Genomic DNA, 27628 nt, shown 5'->3' on the forward strand with positions numbered 1-27628 from the left:
ACAGACAGTGAAAGGACAGCAACATGAGGTCCCACCGCTATAGGGCGAGCCCCCATACAAAACCTGCCCAGCCTCCGGGTACCGACACATTCCCCACCCCACGGAGTCCCGCCTTCCGCCCTTTGACCCGCGCCATTTCCGGTTGGAGACGTGGCTCGAGGCCGCCATCTTGGCAAAAGGCAAAGCGGTAGCGGCTCTTGACAGGGGGGCAGCAGGTCTGGAGCGGCCGGTGCTCCCCTTCCCCTGACCCCAGCCCCAGTGGAGCGGGAAGCGCGGGTGAACCCCCCACCGTCCTCACCATGGTAAGACCCGAGCCAGGCCGAATTCCGAGGATCTGGCTTCGGTCGGCCGCTCTGCCTGCCGGACGGCCTGGTGCTGGAGACGAGGAGTCCCGCCCCGAGGGCCTGGAGCCGGGCGCTTCCCTCAGGGATCGGCAAGCAGTGTGGCCTTCCCCGACCTCCCGGGAGATCCGAGGGACCTGCCTGCAGTCCCTCTCCCGTTGCTTCCACACCCCTTCCCCACCCCACCCCCCACCCAACTGGGCACCCTCCTCTGCTGGGCCCGGGGTGTTTGCTGTTCGAGAACCTCTTGGTGGTGTGTCTTGGACCCTCGCGCTGCAGACTTCGCACCTCGGCGCTAGTGTCCAGCGGGTTTTATGGGCGCCGGGCTCGGCCGATTGGGCTTCTCTTGTGGGGGTGGGGGTGGCTCCCTGTCTTAGAAATCAGCTCTTCTCTCATTCCCGGTGTTTGGTAGGCCCGGGATACTCGAAATCCAGATCCATTGGTGTTCGGGGCTTCTTTTGTTTGCTCGGAAGGGGGAAATAGAGGAAAGTTCGAAAGGAGGCGTAGAACAGGAAGGAGTAACTTCTAACACGAATCTGTAGGACCCAGGTGTCCCTGAAACCTTCCACTGCTACAGAATTTAGGTGTGTCCGTTTGTCAGTGTTAGTATCTGCGGTGTATGGAGCGTTGGGAAAAGGTGAGCGAGTCCTAGAGAACACGGGCTTTCTGTTTTCAGAGAACTTAGGGTTCTGGTGAAGTCAGATGTGTTGTTGGCATATCGTTCTCAGAAGTCTCAGAGAGGAGGAGGAGGAGTAAGAAGGGATTATACCGGGGGACCTGTTACTTGCCTTCAGATTCGTGATCTTTGTGTTCTCATCTGTGGTAGAGAGGGATAAATTAATGTGTGTGAGGATGGGACCGACAAAACACAGTGGTGACTCCACGAAATCTTGCTTTATCACAACTTGCGGGTATCTATGAAGTAGGAGAAATCCTTTGGTTTCAAATGAGCCAGTAATTTATTTTTTTAGTGTACTTTATGCCTTTCAATCTTTTGAAGGATTTTCTTATTTTCTAGTTAATAGATTAATAATTGATTGAAAGCATCTTCATACATAGTTGAGATGACGTGTAATTTGGTGCTGGTCTTATTAAGTTCTGCTGACACCCTTTTTCTTCTTTTTAAAGATTTTATTTATTTGACAGACGGAGATCACAAGTAGGCAGAGAGGCAGGCAGAGAAAGGTGGAAGCAGACTCCCCACCGAGCAGAGAGCCCGCTGCAGGGTTTGATCCCAGGACCCTGAGATCATGACCTGAGCTGAAGGCAGAGGCTTTAACCCACTGAGCCACCCATGCGCCCCAGCTGACAACCTTTCTAGATGGAATGGTGGTCTTTCAACTTGGTCTTTTAACCACTGAAAGGTTTTTGTTTTCAGCTTCAGGCAAATAAATTGCATCTAGACTGCCTCATAAAACTTTACTGTTGGACATAAACTTTCCAAAAACTCCTTTGTTCATTTCCACTAGGAGTCTCAGTATTTGGATGGTGATTTTTTAATTCCTTTTCTGTTTACATCCTGGTTGTATTTGTAGTAAATTTTGGAGGATATTATAATTTTAATAGCAAAATTAAACCCTTGTATTATATAAAGTGGATATAATCTTTACAAAAATCTTGTTTGTTGAAAAGTTCTTAAACTTAATATTTTTAATTCATTGATAACTGAGAGATGGTAAAGCCCTAGGTGTTAAGTGATAAACATAAAATATGTTTTGCATGTCATTTGGATATCTGTGCATATACATACAGTTGTGTCATGTATAAATATGCATTTTTAAAAGATTATATGGGACTTGACCCAGATACTCAGATTGGTGTATTCTGGAGAAAAACTAGGTACATTCTGCTCTGTTGAGTCTTAAAAGTTACTAAGTATTATTTCTGTGTAATGTTTTTGGGTCTTATTCCTTTACAGAGAGATCCCTGGACAGTGGAATTGTCCAAATAGGGTGACATTTTGTAAGATTTCTTGGGTCTGAAAGTTGTGTGAAAACTTCTGAAAGTTGGGATATCTGGCTAACTCGGTCGGTAGAGCATGTGACTCAGTCTCGGGTGGTGAATTCAAGCCCCACATTGGGGTGTGGAACCTATCTAGAAAAAAATAATAATAAAATAAAACTTCTGAAAGTTGATTTTTCCTCAACATTGTATTATAAATTTTAATTTTTTAAAAAATATTTTAAAAATTTATTTGACAGAGAGATAGCAAGAGCAGGAACACAAGCTGGGGGAGTGGGAGAGAGAAAAGTGGGCTTCCTGCTGAGCAGGGAGCCGGATGTGGGGCTTGATCCCAGGACCCTAGGATCATGGTCTGAACTGAAGGCAGACGCTTAGATTGAGCTACCCAGGCACACCAAATTTTTCAAACATCCAGAAAAGCTGAAACAGCTTCACAGTGAACACCTGTATGAGGAGTAGTTAGATTCTGTAACATTTCACTATGGTTGTTCCATCACTCATTTAATCATCTAGCCAGCCAAGCCTCTCTCTTTTCTTTTTTAAATGCATTTCAGAGTAAATTGCACATATCAGTACATAGATGTTGTGTGTGGGTTTTTGTTTTGTAGCTATAGCATGTCCTTATTTCAGATTTGTAAAGTTGATACACAGTGGTAGCATAAGTTTCAAGTGGGGGAGCCTAGGTGGTGCGGTTAGTTGTGTCCAGCCCTTGGTTTCTGCTTGGGTCATGATCTTGGTGTCCGGAGATTGAGCCCTGAGTCAGGCTCTGTGCTCATTGTGGAGTCAGCTTGGGACTCTCTCTCCCTCTTCCTCTTGCTCCCTACTGCTTGTGCTCTCTCTCTCTCGCAAAAACATAAATCTTTTTTTTTTTTTTTAAGATTTTATTTATTTATTTGACAGACAGAGATCACAAGTAGGCAGAGAGAGGAGGAAGCAGGCTCCCCATGGAGCAGAGAGCCGGTTGTAGGGCTAGATCCTAGGACCTTGGGATCAGGACCCTGGGATCACGACCTGTGCTGAAGGCAGAGGCTTTAACCCACTGAGCCACCCAGGTGTCCCTCAAATACATAAATCTTTTAAAAAAAAATTTAGCCAGATGTAATAAATGTTGATTTTTGAAAAATAAATTACCTTTGGCTTTAGCATAAGATCTTACCTTAGCTGAAATTAAGAGTTGGATGCTTACCCTACTGAGCCTCCCAGGCGCCCCAGTAAATTTAAATTTGAATAAATGACATGAAGTCTCATGGTAGCAACGGTCTGTAAGATCTTTGCTTACCTACAGAATGCTCTTCTTATTCACTCAGTAGAGCAGTGAATGAACTAGAGTGGACACATTCAATATAAATAATAGTATTCAGTCCCAAAAGTCATTAGTTATTAGAAAGCTAGATTTGGGTTTGTGTGGATGATCTGTACATACTGAGGGAGAAACTGAAATCCTACATGGTAATATCAGTCCCCAATTGGGGGTTATTACTGCTTTTATTTTCTTTTTATATAATACAGCAGCTGCACAGCTTTTTGTTTTCTTTATGTATCTTTTTGATTGTTGTTTCAGAGAATAGGAAAGAATGAAAATGATTTTCTTGAGTTTCCGTTGATTTGCCATCTACTTATTCTCCAAATAGAAAGTTTACTGCAGAAACCGAGAACAGTGTCCTTTTATTTTTATTCTTTACAAGAAACTTGTGATGAGCTTAAAACTCTCACTGAGTAACTTTCCAAGTTTTAGGTTTTGTATGTGATCTAGATTTTATTGTAGTTTTCCCTCTGCTTCTCTCATGCAAACAGGAAAGACAAAATGGTCCTTTATGACACTTGTAGAAACTATCCTTAATATGATCATGAATCATATATATATGAATATACATATATATGATAATATTTATATATATATTCTCATTACAGTGAATTACAAAGGAGAAAGTGCTTAAATCTGAAGGTGGGAAATATGAAAGTATTTAGAGCTTTGAGGAACTCTTTGGCTTTTTTTCTTCAGAGAATTATGCATGTTTATGCTGAATTACTACCTGTTATTTTTGGATATCTGTCACTAGTGAGGATGAAGGAATGGTACAGCAGCTTGTCTCACATACCTACTGTGCACACTCATGATTTGTTTGGATGAGGTACTTGCCTTTTAGCAGCTTAGTGTTGATGTAAAATACTGTTCCGAAGTAGTTGCCACTGGAGCAGTGGGTGTAAAGTGGAGGTATTGTACATTTTTAGTTGCTGTAAAGTTTTCAGATGCTTAACTTGTAAAATCATAAAGATGGGAAATCACTTTAGATTTCATATGAACTAATCTCTATTTTGGGGAAGCAGTTAAGTGACTTATGCAATACACAATGATTGATAGAGGCAGAACAGAAACCTAATGCTTTAGGTTTCTTTTCTTTTTTTTTTTTTTTTTTAAAGATTTTATATTTATTTATTTGACAGACAGAGATCACAAGTAGGCAGAGAGGCAAGCAGAGAGAGAAGGGGGGGGGAAGCAGGCTCCTAGCGGAACAGAGAGCCTGACACGGGGCTCGATCCCAGAACCCTGGGATCATGACCTGAGTGGAACGCAGAGGCTTTAACCCACTGTGCCATCCAGTCGCCCCTTAGGTTTCTTTACTCAAAGAACTTTCTGATTTGTGTAGTTAAATCTGGGTAGAAGAGAGTTGTTATTTAATCCAAACATAAATTATGATATATTCAAACTGTCTAAGTATTATTAAAAGAAAATTTGTCTGACAAAGCTCAACTTAATGTGTTGTTGTTGTTGTTGTTGTTGTTGTTTTTAATTAAACAATCCTGGAGAGATCATCTATCTTTTGGGCCTTCAGTATTTACATCTATAAAAACAAGGGCTCTTGAAGGGTCCTGTTAGGTCTAAATGTTCTTTTCCAAAAATGAAAAAAAAATTAAAACAATTTTTTTTAAAGATTTTATTTATTTATTTGACAGAGAGAGATTATAAGTAGGCAGAGAGGCAGGCAGAGAGAGAGAGGAGGAAGCAGGCTCCCCGCTGAGCAGAGAGCCCGATGCGGGACTCGATCCCAGGAACCCGAGATCATGACCTGAGCCGAAGGCAGCGGCTTAACCCACTGAGCCATCCAGGCGCCCCAAAAATTAAAACAATTTTATAGAGAATCATACTTACTCACTCTTCCCCAGAGAAAATCAGATCAAATTACAGTTGGAAAAATTAACTTACCTTTTAGTGTATACTGGATTTTAATAATTGTTAAACATTGGTAAACCCTGATATGAAGGGAAGTTTTATTATTTCAAGGCATTTAAGGAAATGAATATTAACTTAGAATAGGTTAAATTTATCTTGTTTAGAGGCGACCTTATGTTCCAGAGGTGACATGAATAACATAGTGAATAGAAACCTGTATCAGCTTTGTGGTCTCTCTGATTGTGGTATCTTGGGTATTTGGAGGCTTAGAGCCATACTTAAAGTGGGCACTTTGATCCTACTTTGGGAGCCTTATTTTGCTTGTACCTGTGTAGTGGAATGACTCAAAGTCTCAGAGTTTTCCAGCTTAGGTCCTACTAAAACCCCGGTGTTTCTTCATCTCAACACACTCAGATCCCCCAGCTAATCAAAGTATAATTCTTTTATTATGGGAGGGGCAGAGGGAAAGGGAGAAGTAGACTCCCCACTGGGCAGGAAGCCCAACACGGGACTGGATCCCAGGATCCCTGAGATCATTACCTGAGCCAAAGACTGACACTTTACCACCTGAGCCACCTGCGTGCCCCAATCTTGTGACCAGGAGTCACAAGCTGTACTGACTGAGCCAGCCAGGTGCCCCTGCCCTCCTTTTTGTTTTTAATTGGCTATAATTTACATACCATAAAATTTAGCCTTTTAAATTCTATGATTCAATAGATGTTTTAGTGTATTCACAAAGTTGTAGGACCATCGCCACTATCTAAGCTTAGAACATCTTCATAACCCCAAAGAGAAACTCCGTACTTATTAGTAGCCACTCATTTCCCTTTCCCAGCCTCTGGCAACCACTAATCAATCTACTTTCTTCTCCGGATTTGCTCTTCTGGATATTTCATATAAATGGAACCATGTAAGATGTGGTCTAATTTCTTTCATTTAGCACAGTATTTTCAAAGTTCATCCATGGTCATTTATTTTTATGATTGAATAATATGCCATTGTATGGATAAACCACATTTTGCTTATTCATTCATCATTCGGTAGACTTGGGTTTTCACTTTTTAGCTTATTTTCATTATTATGAATAATGCTGCTATGAACAAGTCTTTATGCAGTACGGCTATTTTCTCAGGGATAATTTTGGAGCAAAAGTCCTCCTTTGGACATATGTGGCATGTAAGCCTTCATTGACCAGCACAGAGACTTACCTGCTTGTCATGTGTAAGCTGAAACAGTTTTTTATTTAAAAGAATTTTTTTTTTGCCAGAAATATGTAGATGGTTGAAACATGAACCTCCTATAAAAATTAATGTGAAATTGAATTTCTTGAGTACATTTGGTTTTAGCCTTCTGAACAAATAACTTGGCCTGGTAATAATTTTAGGTCAGTTTCGTCTCCTTAGTGATTAAAATATTACCATTATTTGTGTACCAAAAATTACCCCTCCCCTTATCTGAAGAAATATTTATTTCGTATTGCTAATTTAAAGTTAAAGACGGGGCACCTGGTTGATTCAGTTGAGCATCTGCCTTTGGCTCAGATTATGATCCCAGGGTCCTGGGATCAAGCCCCACATTTCGGGGGGATGGGGGTCCCTGGTCATCGGGAAGCCTGCTTCTCCCTTTCCCACTCCCTCTGCTTGCTTTCCCTCTCTTGTTGTGTCTGTCAAACAAATAAATAAAATCTTAAAAAAAAATACAAAGTTTGGGGCGCCTGGGTGGCTCAGTGGGTTAAAGCCTCTGCCTTTGGCTCAGATCATGATCCCAGGGTCCTGGGATCGAGCCCTGTGTCAGGCTCTCTGCTCGGCTGGGAGCCTGCTTCCCCTCTCTCTCTCTCTGCCTGCCTCTTTGCCTACTTGTGACCTCTGTCTGTCAAATAAATAAATAAAATCTTCTAATAAAGTTAAAGACGGGGAATTGCCACAGTGTAAACTTTAGATATCTTATGATTTTATATGTCATTTATATCTTAATAAAACCAAATTAAAAAATAAAAATAAAGTTAAAGACATAGAATGGAGGATTTCTTTTGAGAAATATGTGTTATAACCATTTTGCATTTTTATTCTTTCTCTGGTATCCTTTACTATACTCAGTATATCCTCTTTCCTCATACAAAGGTGATGGCAAAAACCTCCCAACTGGTTAGTGATGGGAAAACTACATTTCTTGAGTACGAAACTATTTATTTTAAATAAATATAAATATCTGGGGAAAAGTGATTGGTTTTTAGCATTTGCACTAAAAATTCAGCACTCTTTGGGCCACCAACCTTGTGTTCAGCCCCACTGTTTGGCTTGGGCACATCTACCAACTCCACCAATATAGTGACGGAATGGCACACATTGCTTCTGTAAAGTGACTTCCTTCAGGTACTTGGTGGCTTTCAGATATACATACCCTTGATGGCTTGGAAGGTTTCACATGTTTCTTAAAGTGAACACAAAGATGTGAACCTCTTGATTTCCATGATTTTGTAGGGTTGTCTGGGTCAAGTGAGTAGTGAACCATTTTCAGAGATCACCTCAGGCTGCTTATGGGAACAGCTAAAAACTTTTTAATTCTATGCAGCATAGAAGTAACTTTAAGCTGGGATAATTAAATTTCTGTGTAGAGTTGATAGTAGCAAAAATAAAAATCCATTTGATAGAGAGAAATTATTTGTACAAGATACAGATCACTTTTCCAGTATAAATTTTTTTTTTAAAGATTTATTTGACAGAGATCACAAGTATGCAGAGAGGCAGGCAGAGAGAGAGGTGGGGCGGTAGAGGGGGAGCAGACTCCCTGCTGAGCAGAGAGCCAGATGTGGGGCTCGATCCCAGGACCCTGGGGTCATAACCCGAGCCGAAGGTAAAGGCTTAACCCACTGAGCCACCCAGGCGCTCTGGTATAAATTGTTTTTACATAGCTGCTTGGAAAGAAACATGATGGTAGTTATCTCCCAAATACCTGGTTACCTATTCTTGATGGATAAGGACATTGTGTTCTCCTATTATTATTACAGAACTATTTTGATGTGCTTTGATGGAACTGTAAGAATATTTGAATTAACTAACTTGTTTTTTCTTCCAGTTTACCTGTAGAGGACAGGTTTCTGTATAGCTGAGAAGCCTGACCAGTGGGATATTGCTATGTCAGAGGTTGTATTGTAGCATTGAGGCTTCCAAAATATTACTTATATTTGTGCATTCTTGGGATCCTATACTGCAGAGACGATAACACTGTACTTAATTTCCTTACTCACTTGCTAATGACATTTGAGGTCTCTTGTTCTTCCTTTGGTGCTTCTTTTTTTTTCTAGAAAGATTTTATTTCTTTATTTGAAAGGAGAGAGCAGGAGCCCACAAGCAGGGGGAGTGAGTGGCAGAGGGAGAGGCAGGCTTCCTTTCGAGCAGGGATCCTGATGCAGGGCTCAGTTGCAGAACCCTGGGATCATGATCTGAGCCAGTGACAGACACTTAACCGACTGAGCTGCCCAGGCTCCCCTGGTGCTTGGTTTTGTTTAATGAATGCCAGAAAAAAGGCAGTTCGTCTTTATCCTTGACCGGTGTCAAAACCTGTGTGAAACATTGAGTCACTTAGTTTTTCATTTTATAGATTGTTTACATATGTAGAAGTAAGGTAGTGGGATGGGGTTTATTAAAGAACAAAAGATAAATTTGGACATGCTAGATTAGTTCCATGTTCTAGGGAAAAAAAAAAAAAAAGGAAAGATCAGGGGCTTATATATGAACTTTTAATCTGTCTGGTCAGACATCTTTTTTTGCTGTGGAGATTTCTGTTCCAAGAAAAAGTTTGAACTATTCTTTATGGGTCTGCCAAAGCAGAAAGCAACTCATTTCTGAGTCATAGGAAATCTGTTAACAAATGTATTTGTAGACTTGGCAAAAGTTTTTTTTTTTTTTTAAACTAAGTTTTTCTTAAAGTAAGTTATTGAAAAATAGGACTGATAGTTCCATTTTGCTTCACTGTAGTTTTATTTTATGAATTATGTACTAGAATTAAAAGAGCAATGAAGGAGAGTTTGAAAGTCAGCATTCTAGTAGTCATATCACTAAGTAACTGCGTGTGTCATTCTTTGGAAGATCTGAGGGTGCTAAAAGAGAACAGATATGAAGAAATAATTAGTACTTACTTAGACGTATGTTCCTGGCAGGTGCTGTTGGCAGCTGCGGTCTGCACGAAAGCAGGAAAGGCTATTGTTTCTCGACAGTTTGTGGAGATGACCCGAACTCGGATTGAGGGCTTGTTAGCAGCTTTTCCAAAGCTCATGAACACTGGAAAACAACATACGTTTGTTGAAACAGAGAGTGTAAGATACGTCTACCAGCCTATGGAGAAGCTGTACATGGTGCTGATCACTACCAAAAACAGTAACATCTTGGAAGATCTGGAGACCCTAAGGCTTTTCTCAAGAGTGGTAAGAGTCTTTCTGTAATTGTGGGTCATAGTTTTCTGCTTTAAATTTTCACTGTGAAACTCTTTTTTCCCCAAGCAGCTGATGCTTACCAGTTTGTGTGCTGTATGCTTCCCACCCCAACAGTTTATTCTTACAGCTGTTTATTCAATCAGCAGACAGTGTGTGTTCTTCTAGGCTAGGGTACCCCAAAAGAGAATGTGTGAACTGACCTTTCATTTCTTAAGCTGTTGCTTCAGTCTGTTTTTGTGGTTCTGACACCTGTTTGTCTGTATTTTTAGATAATATTCATTAGGTAAGCCTTATTGATACAGACACAACACACACACACTCTCTCTCTCTCTTTATGCCAAAGTCATGCTAACTTGCTATTTCGATTCTTTGAAATTTGTGTATTTTATTTTATTAGAAATTTCTGAATTTTAAAGGATAAGACTTAGGAAACATAAAGGCTACTAAGTCTTAAATGTTTCTTTTCCATCACTGCCCACGATTAGATCCCGGAGTACTGCCGAGCCTTAGAGGAGAATGAGATATCAGAGCACTGTTTTGATTTAATTTTTGCTTTTGATGAAATTGTTGCCCTGGGATACCGGGAGAATGTTAACCTGGCACAGATCAGAACCTTCACAGAAATGGATTCTCATGAGGAGAAGGTGTTCAGAGCGGTTAGAGAGGTAAATACACAGAGTCTTCTTTGGGACTTCTTGTTTGTGTGTCTTTCTTTTAGCTTTACTGTTTTCCTGTTCTCATTTGCTGGTCTAGACTGTACTCAAAGCCACATCCACGGATGTCTCTTTTTGTAGACCCAAGAACGTGAAGCCAAGGCTGAGATGCGGCGTAAAGCGAAAGAATTACAACAGGCCCGAAGAGATGCAGAGAGACAGGGCAAAAAAGCACCAGGATTTGGAGGATTTGGAAGCTCTGCAGTATCTGGAGGCAGCACAGCTGCCATGATCACAGAGACCATCATTGAAACCGATAAACCAAAAGTGGCACCTGCACCAGCCAGGTATAATTCAGTGTATCACTAACAACCCTAGACAGGCAGATGAAGGCTGTATATGTCTATTTTGGAGTGATACCTGATTTCTGGGCAAGTTGAAAATAATGAGTGACTTAATGTAAGATGTAATATTAAATTTGGCTACATAATAACGGGATAAGGGAGAAATCTGAATGTGGTGGGGGACTTTTTGTGTAAAAGAGGTTTCTTTTATAGATTATACCATGAGAGTTGGCTTATATATTTTGGGAGAAGAGGGGATATTTAACTGTTTATATAAAATGGATTTTTTAATCTTGGTGTGAATAGATTTCTGGGAGAATCTGTCAACTACCTGGAAGTATATGCAAGAGTTTTTTTTTTTTTTTTTTAAGAATTTATTTATTTATTTGATAGAGAGAGATCACAAGTAGGCAGAGAGGCAGGCAGAGAGAGAGAGGAGGAAGCAGGCTCCCCGATGAGCAGAGATCCCGATGCGGGACTTGATCCCAGGACTCTGGGATCATGACCTGAGCTGAAGGCAGTGGCTTAACCCACTGAGCCACCCAGGCGCCCCTGTGCAAGAGTTTTTTAATGCACGGGTATATTTATCAGGATGGAAAGTACAAAGTTTTCATCCAATCATGCATGCTTTTATAAATGTACCTTTGGTCTTTAGGTCTTTGAAGCTTATGTATTATTTTATTTATTAGAGAAGGGGAGAGAGAAAAAGAGGGAGAATGAGAGGGGAGAGGGAGATGCAGTCTTCCCACTGAGCAAGGAGCCCAGTGTGGGACTCAGTCCCAGGCCCCTGGAATCATGACCTGAGCTGAAAGCAGATGCTTAACTGACTGAGCCACCGAGGCACCTGAATTAATCACGTATTAATAGTGACTCAGCTGCCAGTTTGGGCAGGGAATAGTCTAATGTTCCACTAAACTTTAGGATGCTTGAGTTTTTCCTTTGATATCTTCACTTTTGTCTTAAAGAACAGTGTCAGGGAAACCTTGAATGCTATGGGGTTATTAATTAATGTTTGTTAGTTGTGATGTTTTTCTTATTTTGTTATTTCTTCTTATTTCACCTAGGCCTTCAGGCCCCAGCAAGGCTTTGAAACTTGGAGCCAAAGGGAAGGAAGTAGATAATTTTGTGGACAAATTGAAATCTGAAGGTGAAACTATCATGTCCTCCAATATGGGCAAGCGTACTTCTGAAGCCACCAAAGTGCATGCTCCACCCATTAATATGGAAAGGTAAGCAGGAACTTTTTCAATAAGAACATATCACATAATGTATAAAAATATTTATTTCAGTGCATTACAAATTTTTTGTGTATCTTTTAGTTTTTACTGATTTAAAAGACTTAGAATATATCGTAGATTTAACATGGCATCTTTTTTTTTTTTTACTCCCATTACCATGACTGGGGGGCTCTCAGCTATTTATTTTCTATGGAATTTAGAATTTACCTTTCATTAAGTCTCTGCTGGCTAAGTTTTTGTTTTTGTTTTTTTGGCATGTGTATGGAGGAATGCAAAGGGAAAGGGAAATTGTTTTTTAAGATTTTATGGGTGAGAGAGTTCATGGGCACAAGCATGGGGAAGGGCAGAAGAAGGAGAGACTCTCAAGCAGGCTCAGCGCTTAGTGCAGAGCCTCATGGGGGGCCACGGGGGGCTTGATCTCAGGACCTGAGCCGACATCATGAGTCAGACCCTTAGCCAACTGAGCACCCCAGGCCCCCAAGTGTGCTGGGTAAATTTAATAGTAACTTGTCGTGGGGTGCCTGGCTGGCTTAGTTGGTGGAGCGTGCAACTCTTAATCTCGGGGTTGTAAGTTTTAGCCCCGTGTTAGGTGTAGAGATTACTTAAATAAATAAAACTTTATTTAAATAAAAACTTGGGATAAAAAAAAATAAAACTGGGAAAATAAAAAAGAAAATAAAATAAAAAAGAAAAGTAATTTGTCTTTATGCCAGGTGTATGCCTGTTCTCTTAAAGTGTACTTGAATTAGAGCGCTAGAGCTGTGGTGTCCTCTGTGCTATATTTTGGCAAGTCTTCTTTTAATTAAACTTTAAGGGGACCCAGTCTTTAATACAAAATTTATAAATATCTCTAACAGCAAATTAACATTATCTTTTGCCTTTTCAGTACTTAAACGCAGTAGAGAATTTTATTTTATTTTTTTAAAGATTTATTTATTGGGGTGCGCCTGGGTGGCTCATTGGGTTGAAGCCTCTGCCTTCGGCTCAGGTCATGATCCCAGGGTCCTGGGATCGAGCCCTGCGTCAGGCTTTCTGCTTGGCGGGGAGCCTGCTTCCTCCTCGCTCTCTGCCTGCCTCTCTGCCTATTTGTGATCTCTGTCTGTCAAATAGATAAATAAAATATTTTTTAAAAAAGATTTATTTATTGGACAGAGAGATCACAAGTAGGGAGGTGTGGGGGAAGCAGGCCCGTCACTGAGCAGAGAGCCCGATGTGGGACTCGATCCCAGGACCCTGAGATCATGACCTGAGCTGAAGGCAGTAGCTTAACCCACTGAGCCACCCAGGTGCCCCTCGTATGTCCTGTTCTGTATGAGATGAACAGGGTTGCATGGATACAAATCTGAAGTCACTACAGCCTCTGTGCTACTCCTAGTGGCTTTGAGTGAGACAGAGGCTTGACACTTTAAAAAAGATGTTGGAGGGGCTCCTGGGTGGCTCAGTGGGTTAAACCTCTGCCTTCAGCTCGGGTCATGATCTCAGGGTCCTGGGATTGAGCCCTGCGTTGGGCTCTCTGCTCAGCGGGGAGCCTGCTTCCTCCTCTCTCTCGCTCGCTCTCTGCCTATTTGTGATCTCTGTCTGTCAAATAAATAAATAAAATATTTTAAAAAAATAAAAAATGTTGGAAACCATCATGTATCAGAGAGGGCTTGAGACTCTTTTCATTTATTTATTTATTTATTTAAAGATTTTATTTATTTATTTGACAGAGAGAGATTACAAGTAGGCAGAGAGGCAGGCAGAGAGAGAGAGGAGGAAGCAGGCTCCCTGCCAAGCAGAGAGCCCGATGCGGGACTCGATCATGCCTTTGTTTCTGGGAAGACTTTTATATGTTGGAACAAAGTAGTATGCTAGAGTATTCTTTTTAGTGTCTGCAGTTCACCCAGTTAAAAATAGCTTTAGTAAGGGACGCCTGGGTGGCGCAGTTGGTTGGACGACTGCCTCCGGCTCAGGGCGTGATCCTGGAGTCCCGGGATCGAGTCCCACATCAGGCTCCCAGCTCCATGGGGAGTCTGCTTCGCTCTCTGACCTTCTCCTCGCTCATTCTCTCACTGTCTCTCTCTCTCAAATAAATAAAATAAAATCTTTAAAAAAAAAAAAATAGCTTTAGTAAGAAAAAAAAATAGGGATAGATTGTACTTAGTACTTGCCCAGAGCAGTAACACTTTTCATTTTACTGATTCTTTATTAGGTTATACATTCATATAGTTCAAAATTTAAAAGGTTCAAAAAGTATTACAGGGGTCCCTGGGTGGCTTAGTCCATTAATTGTCCAGCTCTTGATTTCGGCTCAGGTTGTGATCTCAGGCTCGTGAGACTGAGTGCCGTGTCAGGCTTACGCTCAGCATGGAGTCTGAGGGTCCCTCTGCCTCTGCTCCTCCCCCTCCCTATTTAAGTAACTTACTTAAATTAAATCTAAAGGGAGAAAAAGTATTACAACAAAAAGTCTTTCTCCCACCCATCCCGGCAAGTTTCTCTTTTTGGAGGTAACTAGAATTAACTAGTTTTTTGGTATATTCTTTGGAGAGTATAGTTTATATGTAGGTGAATAAAAACATGTTATCTTCTTCTTTTTTTTTATACCTAAGTGGTAGCATACTAGATGCATTTTCCAATTACTTTATTCACTTAACTTATTTTGGAGATGAGAGTATCCTTATTTGAAGCTATAAAGACATGACATCTAGTAATACTTGATCCTAGATTGTATTTTGTACTACTTTATTTTTTTCTCCTTTTACAGCTTTTACCCATTTATTTATCTCATAGAGACACTGAACATGCCTGAGTGGGGGGAGGTACAGAGGGAGAGAGAGAGAGAGAAAATCCCAAGCAGACTACACTGAGCGTGGAACCCAATGCAGGGCTCGATTCCAGGACCCTGAGATCATGACCTGAGGGGAAATCAAGAGTCAGACGCTCAGGGGCGCCTGGGTGGCTCAGTGGGTTAAAGCCTCTGCCTTCGGCTCAGGTCATGATCCCAGGGTCCTGGGATCCAGCCCCCCATCGGGCTCTCTGCTCAGCAGGGAGCCTGCTTCCTCCTCTCTCTCTGCCTGCCTCTCTGCCTACTTGTGATCTCTGCCTGTCAAATAAATAAATAAAATCTTAAAAAAAAAAAAGAGTCAGACGCTCGACTGACCGAGCTGTCCAGGCGCCCTGGGATCTTGTACTACTTTAAAGGACGTTACTAGGTCAACTGACAGAACTGGCATATGGATGGTAGAGTAGAGAAAGTATCGATGTCAGTTTGCGAAGTTAGTAACAGTGCTGTGGTTATGTAAGAGAATATCCCTATTCTCACACGATGTACTCTGAAGTGTTCAGGGGTAAAGGGCCAAGAGGTGTATAATCTGCCTGTGACTGTATCAGGAAGAAAATAGTAGTTGCAGAGAATATGCAAATGATAAAACAAATAGTGGGATAAAATGTTAATAGCATTTTTAAAAGGTATAAATGTGTTCCTAGTTTAATTTTAATTTATTTAGTTTTTGAAATTATTTTCAAATGAAAAGCATTTTTAGTTTTTAGCCTCTTTTCACAACTGCTTAGGATTCATTTTTGTGGATATATCTTTATATATCTAAGCAACTCCCCATTAATGGACATCTGTTTTCAAACTTCTATTGTAAACAGTTCTTCAGTGAATAACTACTATTGTTCGCAAAGGTGGGAACTTTTCCAGGTGGGAACTTTTCTGTGGGATAAAAGGTTTAATGCTTTAAATTCTGGGTATACAGCAACAGCACCTTAAAATAAGTTGTTGATGGATAATCACTGTTAAACCCTGGAGAAAGGGAATTCGATTTCTGCCTTTATGAACAAATTTATTACTTTTTCTCTACAGTGTGCACATGAAGATTGAGGAAAAGATCACACTGACTTGTGGACGGGATGGAGGGTTGCAGAATATGGAATTGCATGGCATGATCATGCTTAGGATCTCAGATGATAAATTTGGCCGAATTCGTCTTCATGTGGAAAATGAAGATAAGAAAGGGGTGCAGCTACAGGTGTGTAGAGGCTTTGGATAAGGGAGTATTAAGACTTCGGTTTGTCTGGGATGCCTGGGTCGCTCGGGCTAAGTGTCTGCCTTCAGCCCAGGTCATGATCTCAGAGCCCTGGGATCCAGCCCTGTGTCAGATTCCCTGCTTAGCCGGGAGTCTGCTTCCCCTTCTGCCCTTCCCCCTACCTGTGCTCTTTCTTGCTGTCTCTCTGTCTCTCAAATGAGTAAATAAAATCATTTTTTTTTTTTTAAGATTTTATTTATTTATTTGACAGATCACAAGAGGAGAGGCAGGCAGAGAGGGGAAGCAGGCTCCCCATTGAGCAGAGAGCCCAATGCAAGCTCGATCCCAGGACCCTGAGATCATGACCTGAGGCAAAGGGGGAGGCTTAACCACTGAGCTACCTGGGTGCCCCTAAATAAAATTTAAAAACAAAAACAAAAAACAGCAACTTCAGTTTATTTACCTATCATAGTCTTTTTCAACTGGAGTTTCTCATGTGAACCACAGAACACAGAAAATTAATTTAGGTAGCTAGTGCCATTCTAGATGCCTAGGAGATAAGTTAATTTATTACATACAGCGGATACCTTGAGGCAATATATCTGTTACCAGGTGGGTTGAGAGCAACTGACAGTTGTATTATAATACACTTTTAACCCACTGAGCCACCCAGGCACCCCTATAATACACTTTTAATAGTAGAATTAAATGAAAGGTCATTTTGAAATTGAACTAATGACTTCATACTCTTTAAGAAAGATACAGATCGGGATGCCTGGGTGGCTCAGTTGGTTGGACGACTGCCTTCGGCTCAGGGCGTGATCTTAGAGTCCCAGGATCGAGTCCCACATCAGGCTCCCAGCTCCATGGGGAGTCTGCTTCGCTCTCTGACCTTCTCCTCGCTCATGCTCTCTCTCACTGTCTCTCTCTCTCAAATAAATAAATAAAATCTTTAAAAAAAAAAAAAAAAAGAAAGATACAGATAGATGCTTTTTTGTAACTGTTATGCAAAGAGTAAAATAGTTCAGGATATTGCTTGAAATACAGTTTTTTAAAAATGGCAAAGTTTTTTAGATTTATTTATTCACTGAGAGCGTGTTTGAGAGCAGAGGGAGGGGCAGAGGAAGACGGAGAGAAGCAAACTCCCCGTTGAGTGCTGAGCATGCTTTGGGTCTCAGTCCCAGGACCCCGAGATCATAACCTGAACTGATGTCAGAAGCTTAACCAAATGAGCCACCCAGGCGCCCCTGAAGGGCAGTATCTAGTGGTGTTTTTGAAAAGTTAATAAAAATCCTTAAAAAATAAATATGTATGTTCTTCTACCTGGATATGTATGAAGCTTCTTTGTATTATTGCAGTTGTTTTGTCACATTTTATTTAAATGGTTGATCTTGTATTTCTTTTCACAAAAACAAATCATTTTCAGGGAAGAATATCTTTTTGTCTGCTTTTCCCCCATAATCAGCACAAAGTTGCCTTTTGGAACTACTGCTTTATAGTTCTGATAACAGCTTTGCTGGCTCTTAAAGTATATGTAGGCTACTGTCCAGGAGATATTTCTTATCCCTTTTCTGTCTGTCTGTCTGTCTCTCTCTCTCTCTCTCTTTTTTTTTAAAGGTTTTATTTATCAGAGAGAAAGAGAGGGTACAAGTGGGGTGGGGGACAGAAGGAGAAGCAGACTCCCCACTGAGCAGGGATCCATCACTAGGTTTGATCCTGGGACTCCAGGATCATGACCTGAGCAGATGTTTAAGTACTGAGCCACCTGGGTGCCCCTCCCTTTTCTCTCTAAATCTGACTTCTAAAAGATTAGTCCATCTTGTTGGCCTGCGTTGAACAATTTATTGCTGTGCGCAGAATTGCAACTAACTTTCCACAGAGCTTTTCCCTCTCCTGCCTTCTGACTGTAAGGCCAGGACTGCTATATGACCCAGGCATCTGATAAGTTGTCTTCTACTTCGCGTGCTTGTCCCTACCAGGATGTTGCTTCCTATGAAGTATTTTTAGAAAGGACTTGGTTACAGGTCTTCAGTTTTTTAAATTACAAAATTATTAACTTGTTCAGTTACAAACCAAACACCTGAGAGTTGAGGTTCCTTTTTTTTTAATTACTATTTTTTTGAAGATTATTTATTTTATTTATTTTTTAAAGATTTTTATGTATTTGATATAGCACAAGTTAGTGGGTAGGAGAGGGAGAAACAGGCTCCCGACTGAGCAGGGAGTCCAGTGTGGGGCTTTGTCCCAGGTCCCTGGGATCATGACCTGAGCTGAAGGCGGATGCTTAAACCAACTGAGCCATCCAGGTGCCCCTAAAAGATTTATTTTATTTATTTATTTTATATAGAGAGAGTGCGCTTGTGAGAGTTCAGGGTGGGGGTGGGGACTAGGGACAGGGAGAGAGAGAATCTCAAGCAGACTCCTGTCAAACACAGAGCCCGATGCAGGGCCTGATCCTGTGACCCCAAGATCATAAACAGAGCTGAAATCAAGAGTCAACCACTCAGTGAACTGAGCCACTCTGGTGCCCTCAGTTCCTATTTTCAAAATGTCTTAAATCTTTTTAAAAGTCTTTAAAGAAGGGAAATCTCTCTTAAATCAAAAGAAATTGACATTCTTTTAGGTACTCTTTTATTTTTTTTTAAGGATTTTTTTATTTTTGAGATTTTTAAATTTATTTATTTATTTAAAGATTTAATTTATTTATTTGATAGTGATCACACGTAGGCAGAGAGGCAGGCAGAGAGAGAGGAGGAAGCAGGCTCCCCGCCGAGCAGAGAGCCCGATGTGGGGCTCGATCCCAGGACCCCGAGATCACGACCCAAGCCAAAGGCAGAGGCTTTAACCTACTGAGCCACCCAGGAGCCCCCAGGATTTTATTTTATTTTTTTTTTTTTTTTTTTAAGAATTTTATTATGAAGCTACTTCCAGGATTTTATTTTTAAGTCATCTCTACACCCAACACAGACCTTGAATTCAGAACCCTGAGATCAGCTGTGTGCTGCCTCGCCAGCAGAGCCAGCCAGGCGCCCCATGGTCCTCTGTTTTAGACGTTTAGATCATGGACCATGTAGGACCAGAGGGAGTTTGTTTCCTATCTTGTCATGTCTGAACTCAGAAGTTTTTCTTTTACTTTTCATTTCAGACCCATCCAAATGTAGATAAAAAACTTTTCACTGCAGAATCTCTGATTGGCTTGAAGAATCCAGAGAAGTCATTTCCAGTCAACAGTGACGTAGGAGTGCTAAAATGGAGGCTACAGACCACAGAAGAATCCTTTATTCCACTGACAAGTACGTGCTTCTGGTCGGTCTCACTAAGCTGGTGTACACTGAGAACAGAAATAGCCCGGCCTTGCGCATGCTTATCTTCATTGCTATAGCAAAATTCTTGTTGATGAAATGGCTTTCTTTCAAAATGGGCTCAGTGCTGCATTTTGTTTGCTGTATTTTAATCACAAGTTTTCATTCTTTAATAGCTTTAATTTTGAAAGTTTTTTATAATAGTTTAGACCTGTAGTTAGCTGTCAGCTTTCATTTGCCATCTTAACTTTTCTCCACTTTTTTTTTTTTTTAAAGATTGTATGTATCTATTTGACAGAGAGAGACACAGGGAAGAGGGAACACAAGCAGGGGCTGTGGGAGAGGGAGAAGCAGGCTTCCTGCTGAGCAGGGAACCCGTGGGGCTCGATCCCAGGACCCTGGATCATGCCCTGAGCCGAAGGCAGCGGCCTAACGATTGAGCCACCAGGTGCCCCACTCTCCACTCTTTTTCTAATATCGAGTATTCCTGCTTTGCTTTTCTTCTCAGTTAACTGCTGGCCCTCCGAGAGTGGAAATGGCTGTGATGTCAACATAGAATATGAATTACAAGAAGATAATTTAGAACTGAATGATGTGATTATCACCATCCCGCTCCCGTAAGTGGTATCCCCCACATAATCATTTTTTTTTCTGTACTGACTGCACAGAAATAGTCTTTTGGAACTTGTTTTGGAGGTAGCACTTAGTTGGCCTTCCATTCTAAGATATCTGCTTCTTAAAATGTCCAGTTGTAGAAGAAACCAGTTACAAAAGTCCACAGTACCATATGCTCATATGACATTGGGACAACGTTTTTCTCTTGGAACAAAAATCAGGAGGTGGAGGGGAAGGCAGTTGACTGCAACAGGGCACAAGAGAACTTTCGAGGACAGGGAAATGTTCTGTGATTTGACCGTGATGGTGTTTACAAGGTTACATACATTTGTCAAAGTGTGTAGAGCTGTACACGCTAAAAGGAATGGAGTCGACTGTTTTTTTTTTTTTTTTTTTCAATTTATTTATTTTCAGAAAAACAGTATTCGTTATTTTTTCACCACTCCCAGTGCTCCATGCAAGCTGTGCCCTCTATAATACCCACCACCTGGTACCCCAACCTCCTACCCCCCCATGGAGTCGACTGGTTTTAAAACCAACTCAAAGCCCATTGTAGTAGAGCTGTGTTTCCACATGTTGGGACTGTGTTTGTTCTTGTAGTAATGAAGACTTCCAGAAGGAGGAGCCACTTCTCAGTCCAAAAAAAAAAAAAGGTCTTGGTTTTGTTTTGCAACTGAGAAATTGAATCTGTCAGACTGAATTTTTTCTCTTTCACTTGGCTCACTAAACTTTCAGCTAAAGATGAGAATATGTTTTCAAGGGAACTATTGATTCTTGCTGGAGCACATATTTACATTAGTTTTCATAAAATGTTAACAGTTTTATTGGTGTAGCTGACATACAGTAAACTACACATACGTAAGTTGTACAGTTTGATAAGTTTTGACATGTATACACCGGTGAAACTGTTACCACTGTTAAGACAATGAAAATGTCCAACATCCCCAGAAGATTAGTTCTAATATGTTTTTATTTTTTATTATTATTTTTTTTAGTTCCAGTTAAGTTTTTAATGTGTGCTTAAATGGCCTACTTTCTAGGATCATCTGGAAATTACTCTTTCCCTAAAGTTTACCTCACTAGCACTTCCAGGGAGTGGGCCCTGTTATGTCACCAGTGAATCCAGCTCCTTTCTTCCACCTCTCAGCACCTGCCCCTGCCACGATTAAGTACAGGGTGTAATTATGAAGACCCAATAAATGTATTCTTAGTGTATCTTTACTGTTATATTGCTTAATTATTATTGCAGAGAAAATGATATTAATTTGTCATTTTGTTTCACTGTTGATAATTCAGCCATTTACACGGCCAGGTCTGGTTTTTTCATCATAAGTTTCCATTGATTGGAGTAACTGTCTTATTCTTCACAGCTTGGTTATTCTTTCGGAACAATAGATGGCTGCCTTGAACCATTGTAGGGCTTGGGCATTGCTAACAGGTGTGGTTTTTGTTTTGTCAAGATTTATTTTACTGGGCTATTTTTAGGATGCCACAATTTTTAGGCCTCTCCAACTACCCTATAATTGTGGTTATGGTGGTTTCCTGTGTCGTAGTCTACTTTTGCAATAGTCTCCAGAAGAGACCCTTCCTACACAACATTTTACCCTATTGTCTAGAACTGTTGTCTAGAACTGATCAAATTTGAGAGATCAGAATCGGAAGAACAGCAGAAGAAACATATGTACAATTGGGACCGTAGACTTGAAAGGGAAGAGCTGATTATGTTAAATTTTTCTCTTTGTCTTCCTTATTTACTCTGCCCCTAATACAAGCACTGAATGGCATTGGTGAATGAAAAGGTGGTAAATTTGCAATGTGTAGGAGTGGGTGACACTGCCTGTCAGCCACATGTGAGGGTGCAGAGTACGTCCTAACTAGCCCTGGTTCTCTGGCAGATTAAGGACAGCTGTGTGTCTCTCTTTCCCATCATGTTCACATACTGGGTAGGGCTGATTGTGTTTTCACTTATCATGTGAAAGTCCACTTACTGGATTGTAAATCAGACCCACTGGCGTCATCTACAGGTTTTGAAACATTCTAAAATCTTTTGAAGACATCTTCCCACAGGCCCAAATTCATTTCCATTTTAGTTAACCATATAATGATGTATTTTTTTGCCCTGCTACTATCAACCTGTTTCCCCCCATGGTCACCAATAAAGAGAGCGGCAATATGGTAAAATTCCTTCTTGACAAGGCAACAAACCCTTGGTGCAGAATTTTTGAAAATATACCCCACTTCACACATTTGTCAGTTTTAGTCCCCTGCTAGGTCTGGATCTAATCCACAAGCTGGAGCCACCCATGGATATCTCTGCCAGTTACCTGTGGTTGCATGTGTCTGTATCTGTAGAGGCAGTGAGTGAGATCCTTGGCCAAGGCGCTAGGACTTTGTTTTATTAGGGAAGTTATTAGGGAACCTCATTTTTTTTTCTAGAACCATAAAAAAATAGGCAGAATTTGAGGAACATAATCAAATTCAGGGCTGATTTTCCTTGGCAGAGTTCTTCCAGCTTTGAACAGCTAAGGTGACCCAAGTGTTTCTCATGACAGATCTGGGGTGGGTGCCCCAGTGATTGGGGAGATTGATGGCGAGTATCGACACGACAGCCGACGAAATACCTTGGAGTGGTGCCTGCCAGTGATTGACGCCAAAAATAAGAGTGGCAGCCTCGAGTTCAGCATTGCTGGGCAGCCCAACGACTTCTTCCCTGTTCAAGTCTCCTTCATCTCTAAAAGAAACTACTGTAACATACAGGTATTCCCTTTTAATCAAGAGCACATGGTAGGATGGATACCAGATAAATAGAATGGCATCAAAAGTTAGAAAAGCTGGGGTGCCTGGGTGGCTCAGTGGGTTAAGCCGCTGCCTTTGGCTCAGGTCATGATCTCGGGGTCCCGGGATCGAGTCCCACATCGGGCTTTCTGCTCAGCGTGGAGCCTGCTTCCTCCTCTCTCTCTCTGCCTGCCTCTCTGCCTACTTATGATCTCTGTCTGTCAAATAAATAAATAAAATCTTTAAAAAAAAAAAAGTTAGAAAAGCTGGGCGCTTGCTTGGCTCATTCCATAGAGCATGTGACTCTTGACCCTCAGGTCATGTGTTCAAGTCCTGTGTTGGGCTGAGAGCTTACTTTAAAAAGAAAAAAAATCAGAAAAGCCGGTATTCCCTGTGGATTCCATTATTGAATTTCATTTTGTGATCTTAATCAAATTCCTCTCCTGCTTTAACTCAGTTTTCTTCTCTAGATTGGACATGGTAAAGAAATTGAATATGAATATATATAAAAGTATTTATGGATTATGCAAGATTTGTATATCTTAGTTGCCTATTTTTAAAAAATAATCTCATGCATTTTATTTAATTTATTTATTTATAAGATTTTATTTTATTTATTTGACAGAGAGAGACCAAGCAGGCAGAGAGGCAGGCAGAGAGAGAGAGAGAGGAGGAAGCAGGCTCCCCGCTGAGCAGAGAGCCCAATGCGGGCCTTGATCCCAGGACCCGGAGATCATGACCTGAGCCGAAGGCAGCAGCTTAACCCACTGAGCCAGGCGCCCTAATCTCATGCATTTTAAAAGCTATTTACCAAAACAGCCAATCCATGGTTTTATAATGCCTCTTATTTTTAAATTTTATTTATTTATTTATGATTTTATTTATTTATTTGACAGAGAGTGCACAAGCAAGGGGAGTGGCAGGCACAAGGAGAAGCAGGCTCCCCGTGGAGTGAGGAGCCCAGTGTGGGGCTCGATCCCAGGACCCTGGTATCATAACCTGAGCCATCCAGGCACCCCTGTTTTTTAATTTTTAAATTTTTGTTTGCGCTTTGTTTTGTAATGTCTTGTTTATGTTGCTTGGTTTGAACCCAAGGATGGAAAGAACGTTTTGTTTCATTTTGTTATTTGTTTGTTCATTTATTTATTTTAAAGATTTGTTTGTTTATTTGAGAGAGGGGGGAGAGAAAGAGCACAAGCGGGGGTGAGGGCCAGAGGGAGAGGGAGAAGCAGACTCCCCACTGAGCAGGGAGCCTGATCTGGGCCTTGATCCCAGGACCCTGAGATCACGACTTGAGCTGAAGGCAGATATGCAACAAACTGAGCCACCAGGCATCCCCAAGAAAGTTTTTTATTTGGAAGGTAAAATTACTTCCCTGCGAAAATGATTCTAATACAAATGAATACAATATTTGGACTATTCAGGGCACCTGGGTGGCTCAGCCAGTTAAGCATCCAGCTCCTGGTTTTAGCTCCAGTCATGGTTTCGGTCCTGGGATCAAGTCTCCATGATCAGCATGAAGTCTGCTTTTCCCCCTCCCTCTGCTCCCCTCCTCGCTTACGGGCGTGCTCTCTCTGAAATAAATAAAGAAAATCTTTTTTAAAAACCCACAATAGGGGTGCCTGGGTGACTCAGTAGGTTAAAGCCTCTGCCTTCAGCTCAGGTCATGATCTCAGGGTCAGGCTCTCTGCTCAGCAGGGAGCCTGCTTCCTCCTCCTCTCTCTCTTCTGCCTGCCTCTCTGCACAGATCTGTCAAATAAATAAATAAAGATCTTAAAAAAAATAAAATTAAAAATAAAAGAAATAAAAACCCACAATAGGGGCGCCTGGGTGGCTCAGTGGGTTAAAGTCTCTGCCTTCAGCTCAGGTCATGATCCCAGGATCGAGCCCCGCATCGGGCTCCCAGCGCAGCGGGGAGCCTGCTTCCCCCTCTCTCTCTGCCTGACTCTCTGCCTACTTCTGATCTCTGCCTGTCAGATAAATAAATAAAGATTAAAAAAAAAAAACAATATTTGGATTATTTATGTTGCAGTTTCCCTTTGTTAATACAGAAAATCATGAGCCAGTTCTGTTGCAGACTTTGTCCTTTAGATAAGCAAAGTGATGGATATTTGTGAACTGTTTCTTTAGATCATTATTTTTAACTCATTGCTCCTCTTTTTTTTTGAAGTTGCATTACAAGGACCCAATTTATATTTTCATTTTCCCCTCTGACTTGTTGATATGCTGGTTGTGGCACTATCTTGTCTTCCCAGATGGTCTCTATCTCTCCTATAAGTACTTAGGAGATTACAGTTTCCTTCCTGTGGTGGATAATTCCGAAAAGCACTTCTTCTCCACTCTCAGTTATTGGCATAAGCCCATGATTATTGGGAGTACAGGCTTTAAACCAAGACATGAGATAGAAATGGGTACATTTTCCTGTTTGGGACAATTCGAAGAGCAGGGCTCTCTGAAAACCTCATTAGAAAATATAATCAGTGGTTCAAGCTTGTATTGATGCCATTACAGGCACTAGTGTTACAGGTAATTCATTAAACTAGACATTTACAATGAAAAAGAGAAGACACGATCTCATGGAAGGATCCAGCCATGTCTAGAAATAAGTGTGATAGGGCAGCTTAGTGAGACTTGGAGAGCAAATCAGGCAAATGAAGTTGAAGAGTCCGAATATTGCATTTTGGGTCAAAATATTAATCGATCAGCCTAATTAAATATCTGTGAACTTTCCTTTGGGGCAGGACCTGAGTAGTGGCCACTCATTCTAGATCTTTTACTTGATAGCACTGTACATCTCATGCAAAACAGTTGTCTTTTCTGCCTAGAAAGTAAGTTAATCCTGTTGGTGGGAAGAGTGATGCTGTAAGCCACAATTGTGAATTGAACTTTTTAGTGTTTTTGCGTTATTTTTAGTATTGCTGTAAGGGAGTTTGTTCTGTCCTGAGAATATAGTCAGCACCGTGGAGACTCGCTCTCCTAATGCTTTACCTCACTCTTTGTTTGTTTCCCTAGGTTACCAAAGTGACCCAGGTAGATGGAAACAGCCCCGTAAGGTTTTCCACAGAGACCACTTTCCTAGTGGATAAGTATGAAATCCTGTAATACCCAGAAGAGGGAACCAGAAAAGAAAATTTTCAAATTAATAAAGAAGAAGCCAACCGTGGCTGAAGAGTTTTTTCCAAATCTACAAGCCATTGGAGACCCTTTTTTTCTGGTACAATGCACGATTCTCTGCGCGCAAGGACCCTCAACTCACCCTCAGTGTTCAAGTGTCACAGAGACGTTCTTTGGCAAAGAAAGACACAAACATAAAGGGAAAGGCTGCTGATTTCTTTGGCAGATTTTACTGGCCAGCAGGAAAGCAAGCTCTCCAGAGAAAGCCCCCCAGTTAAACAGCTTCTCTTCCTTTGCCTCATTGTTGTTCCTTTGTTTTAATCCCTACATATGGTTACATTTCATACTTCATTTTTTAAAAGTTTTCTCTGCAAATACTTTTTTTTTTCTCTTTTTCTCTGCAAATTTTAACCTTTATACTCCTTTCCTTTACCTTCAGTTTTTCTCTCTCTGTACCTCAGTCAAGTGCTAGGATCATCGTGTATAGGCATTGTATTTGTTTGGCACTCCTGGGAACTGGTTGAACTAATTCATCCTCGATCTTTGGACTGGATAGGTGAACTGCTTAAGGGGTATGAGGTAGAAGTTAACAGATAAGGGTGTACTTTGTCCTTTTCCTATGTCTACTCGTCCCTCTATTCCTTTGCATGTTGTTTTCCTTCCAGTTGTGTCCCTCTAGTTTAGAACAGTACTGTGAATCCCACTTGTTCTAGTAGTAAAGACCACTGAGAAGCAGCTTTTGGATGGCACAGCCCCACTTGCAAGATGCCTGAGAGGTGAATGGTTATGTCCAGTGAGGGCTTTCACATCTGCAGGTAATCCTGTCTGCTGCTGGTGCTACCCAAGCTTCTGGTTCTCTGCACTCTGGGTACTTTAGCTAAAACATAAAATCTCATGGTCTTTGTAATCCATTCACATGTCCTTGAATTCACCACCTCCTTTTTCCTGGCTCTTCTCTGTGTTCTCAGTCCTTTCCTGTCTTTTCCTGTCTCTGAAGGCCTTCATTTTTGTCCCTTGAGCCCTCTTTGATGAGTGTCCTCATGTCCCCTCTCATCCATTACTTGTGCAATGGAGAAGGCTACATCAGGCAGCCCAGCGTTGGCTTTCTAACTCAGTATTGCACTTGGTAGGGTTGCTGGGGCTACTGCTAGGCTGCAGCCCCAGGCGGGGGGAGAGGCAGATGATGAGATGACCTGCTGCACTTCCAGCTGGCTGGAGAGGACCACTCCCTCTTGGGATGACATCGGGCCTCCCCTGCAAAGAGTGTACTGTCCTCGAAGCAAAGCAGTCACACACAGATGGCCATGGGTGGAATTGTTTGCCAAAGAAATTTCTGGCCTTTCCCTTTCCCTTAACTGCATCAGGGAAGAATCCTTATCTCTGGCTTGGTTTCCACATGAGGTTTTTTTTGAGGAAGGGGACTGGGACAAGAAATCTGTCATGTAGTTAAATAGGCAAGAGATATTAATCCAGTTTTGTTTGAAAGTTGCTTGTCCATATGATTTTTTTAAAGTTGTTTAGTTTCACAATTTTTTTTTTCTGAAATTACTTTTGGGGTAATATTTAAAATGAGAGATGTTTTGTAACCCTGTAAAATACATAGGGAATATAACATTCCAGTGTACACAAAGAAGGAAAATTCTTTAATCAAATAAAGAGTATTATAAAATGAA

General features: G+C 41.2%; 1 protein-coding gene across 1 annotated transcript; it reads left to right on the forward strand.

The window, feature by feature from the left end:
• Positions 1 to 160: 160 nt before the first annotated feature.
• ARCN1 (archain 1) lies at positions 161 to 27628 on the forward strand. The gene is made up of 10 exons (XM_044257961.1): positions 161 to 302; positions 9635 to 9898; positions 10393 to 10572; positions 10702 to 10907; positions 11969 to 12133; positions 15987 to 16152; positions 19295 to 19442; positions 19960 to 20068; positions 22619 to 22823; positions 25854 to 27628. The coding sequence occupies exons 1-10, from the start codon at positions 300 to 302 to the stop codon at positions 25941 to 25943; spliced, it is 1536 nt and encodes a 511-aa protein (XP_044113896.1). The 5' UTR covers positions 161 to 299; the 3' UTR covers positions 25944 to 27628.

The sequence above is a fragment of the Neovison vison genome, chromosome 7 (assembly GCF_020171115.1).
Source record: "Neovison vison isolate M4711 chromosome 7, ASM_NN_V1, whole genome shotgun sequence".
Lineage (NCBI taxonomy): Eukaryota > Metazoa > Chordata > Mammalia > Carnivora > Mustelidae > Neogale > Neogale vison.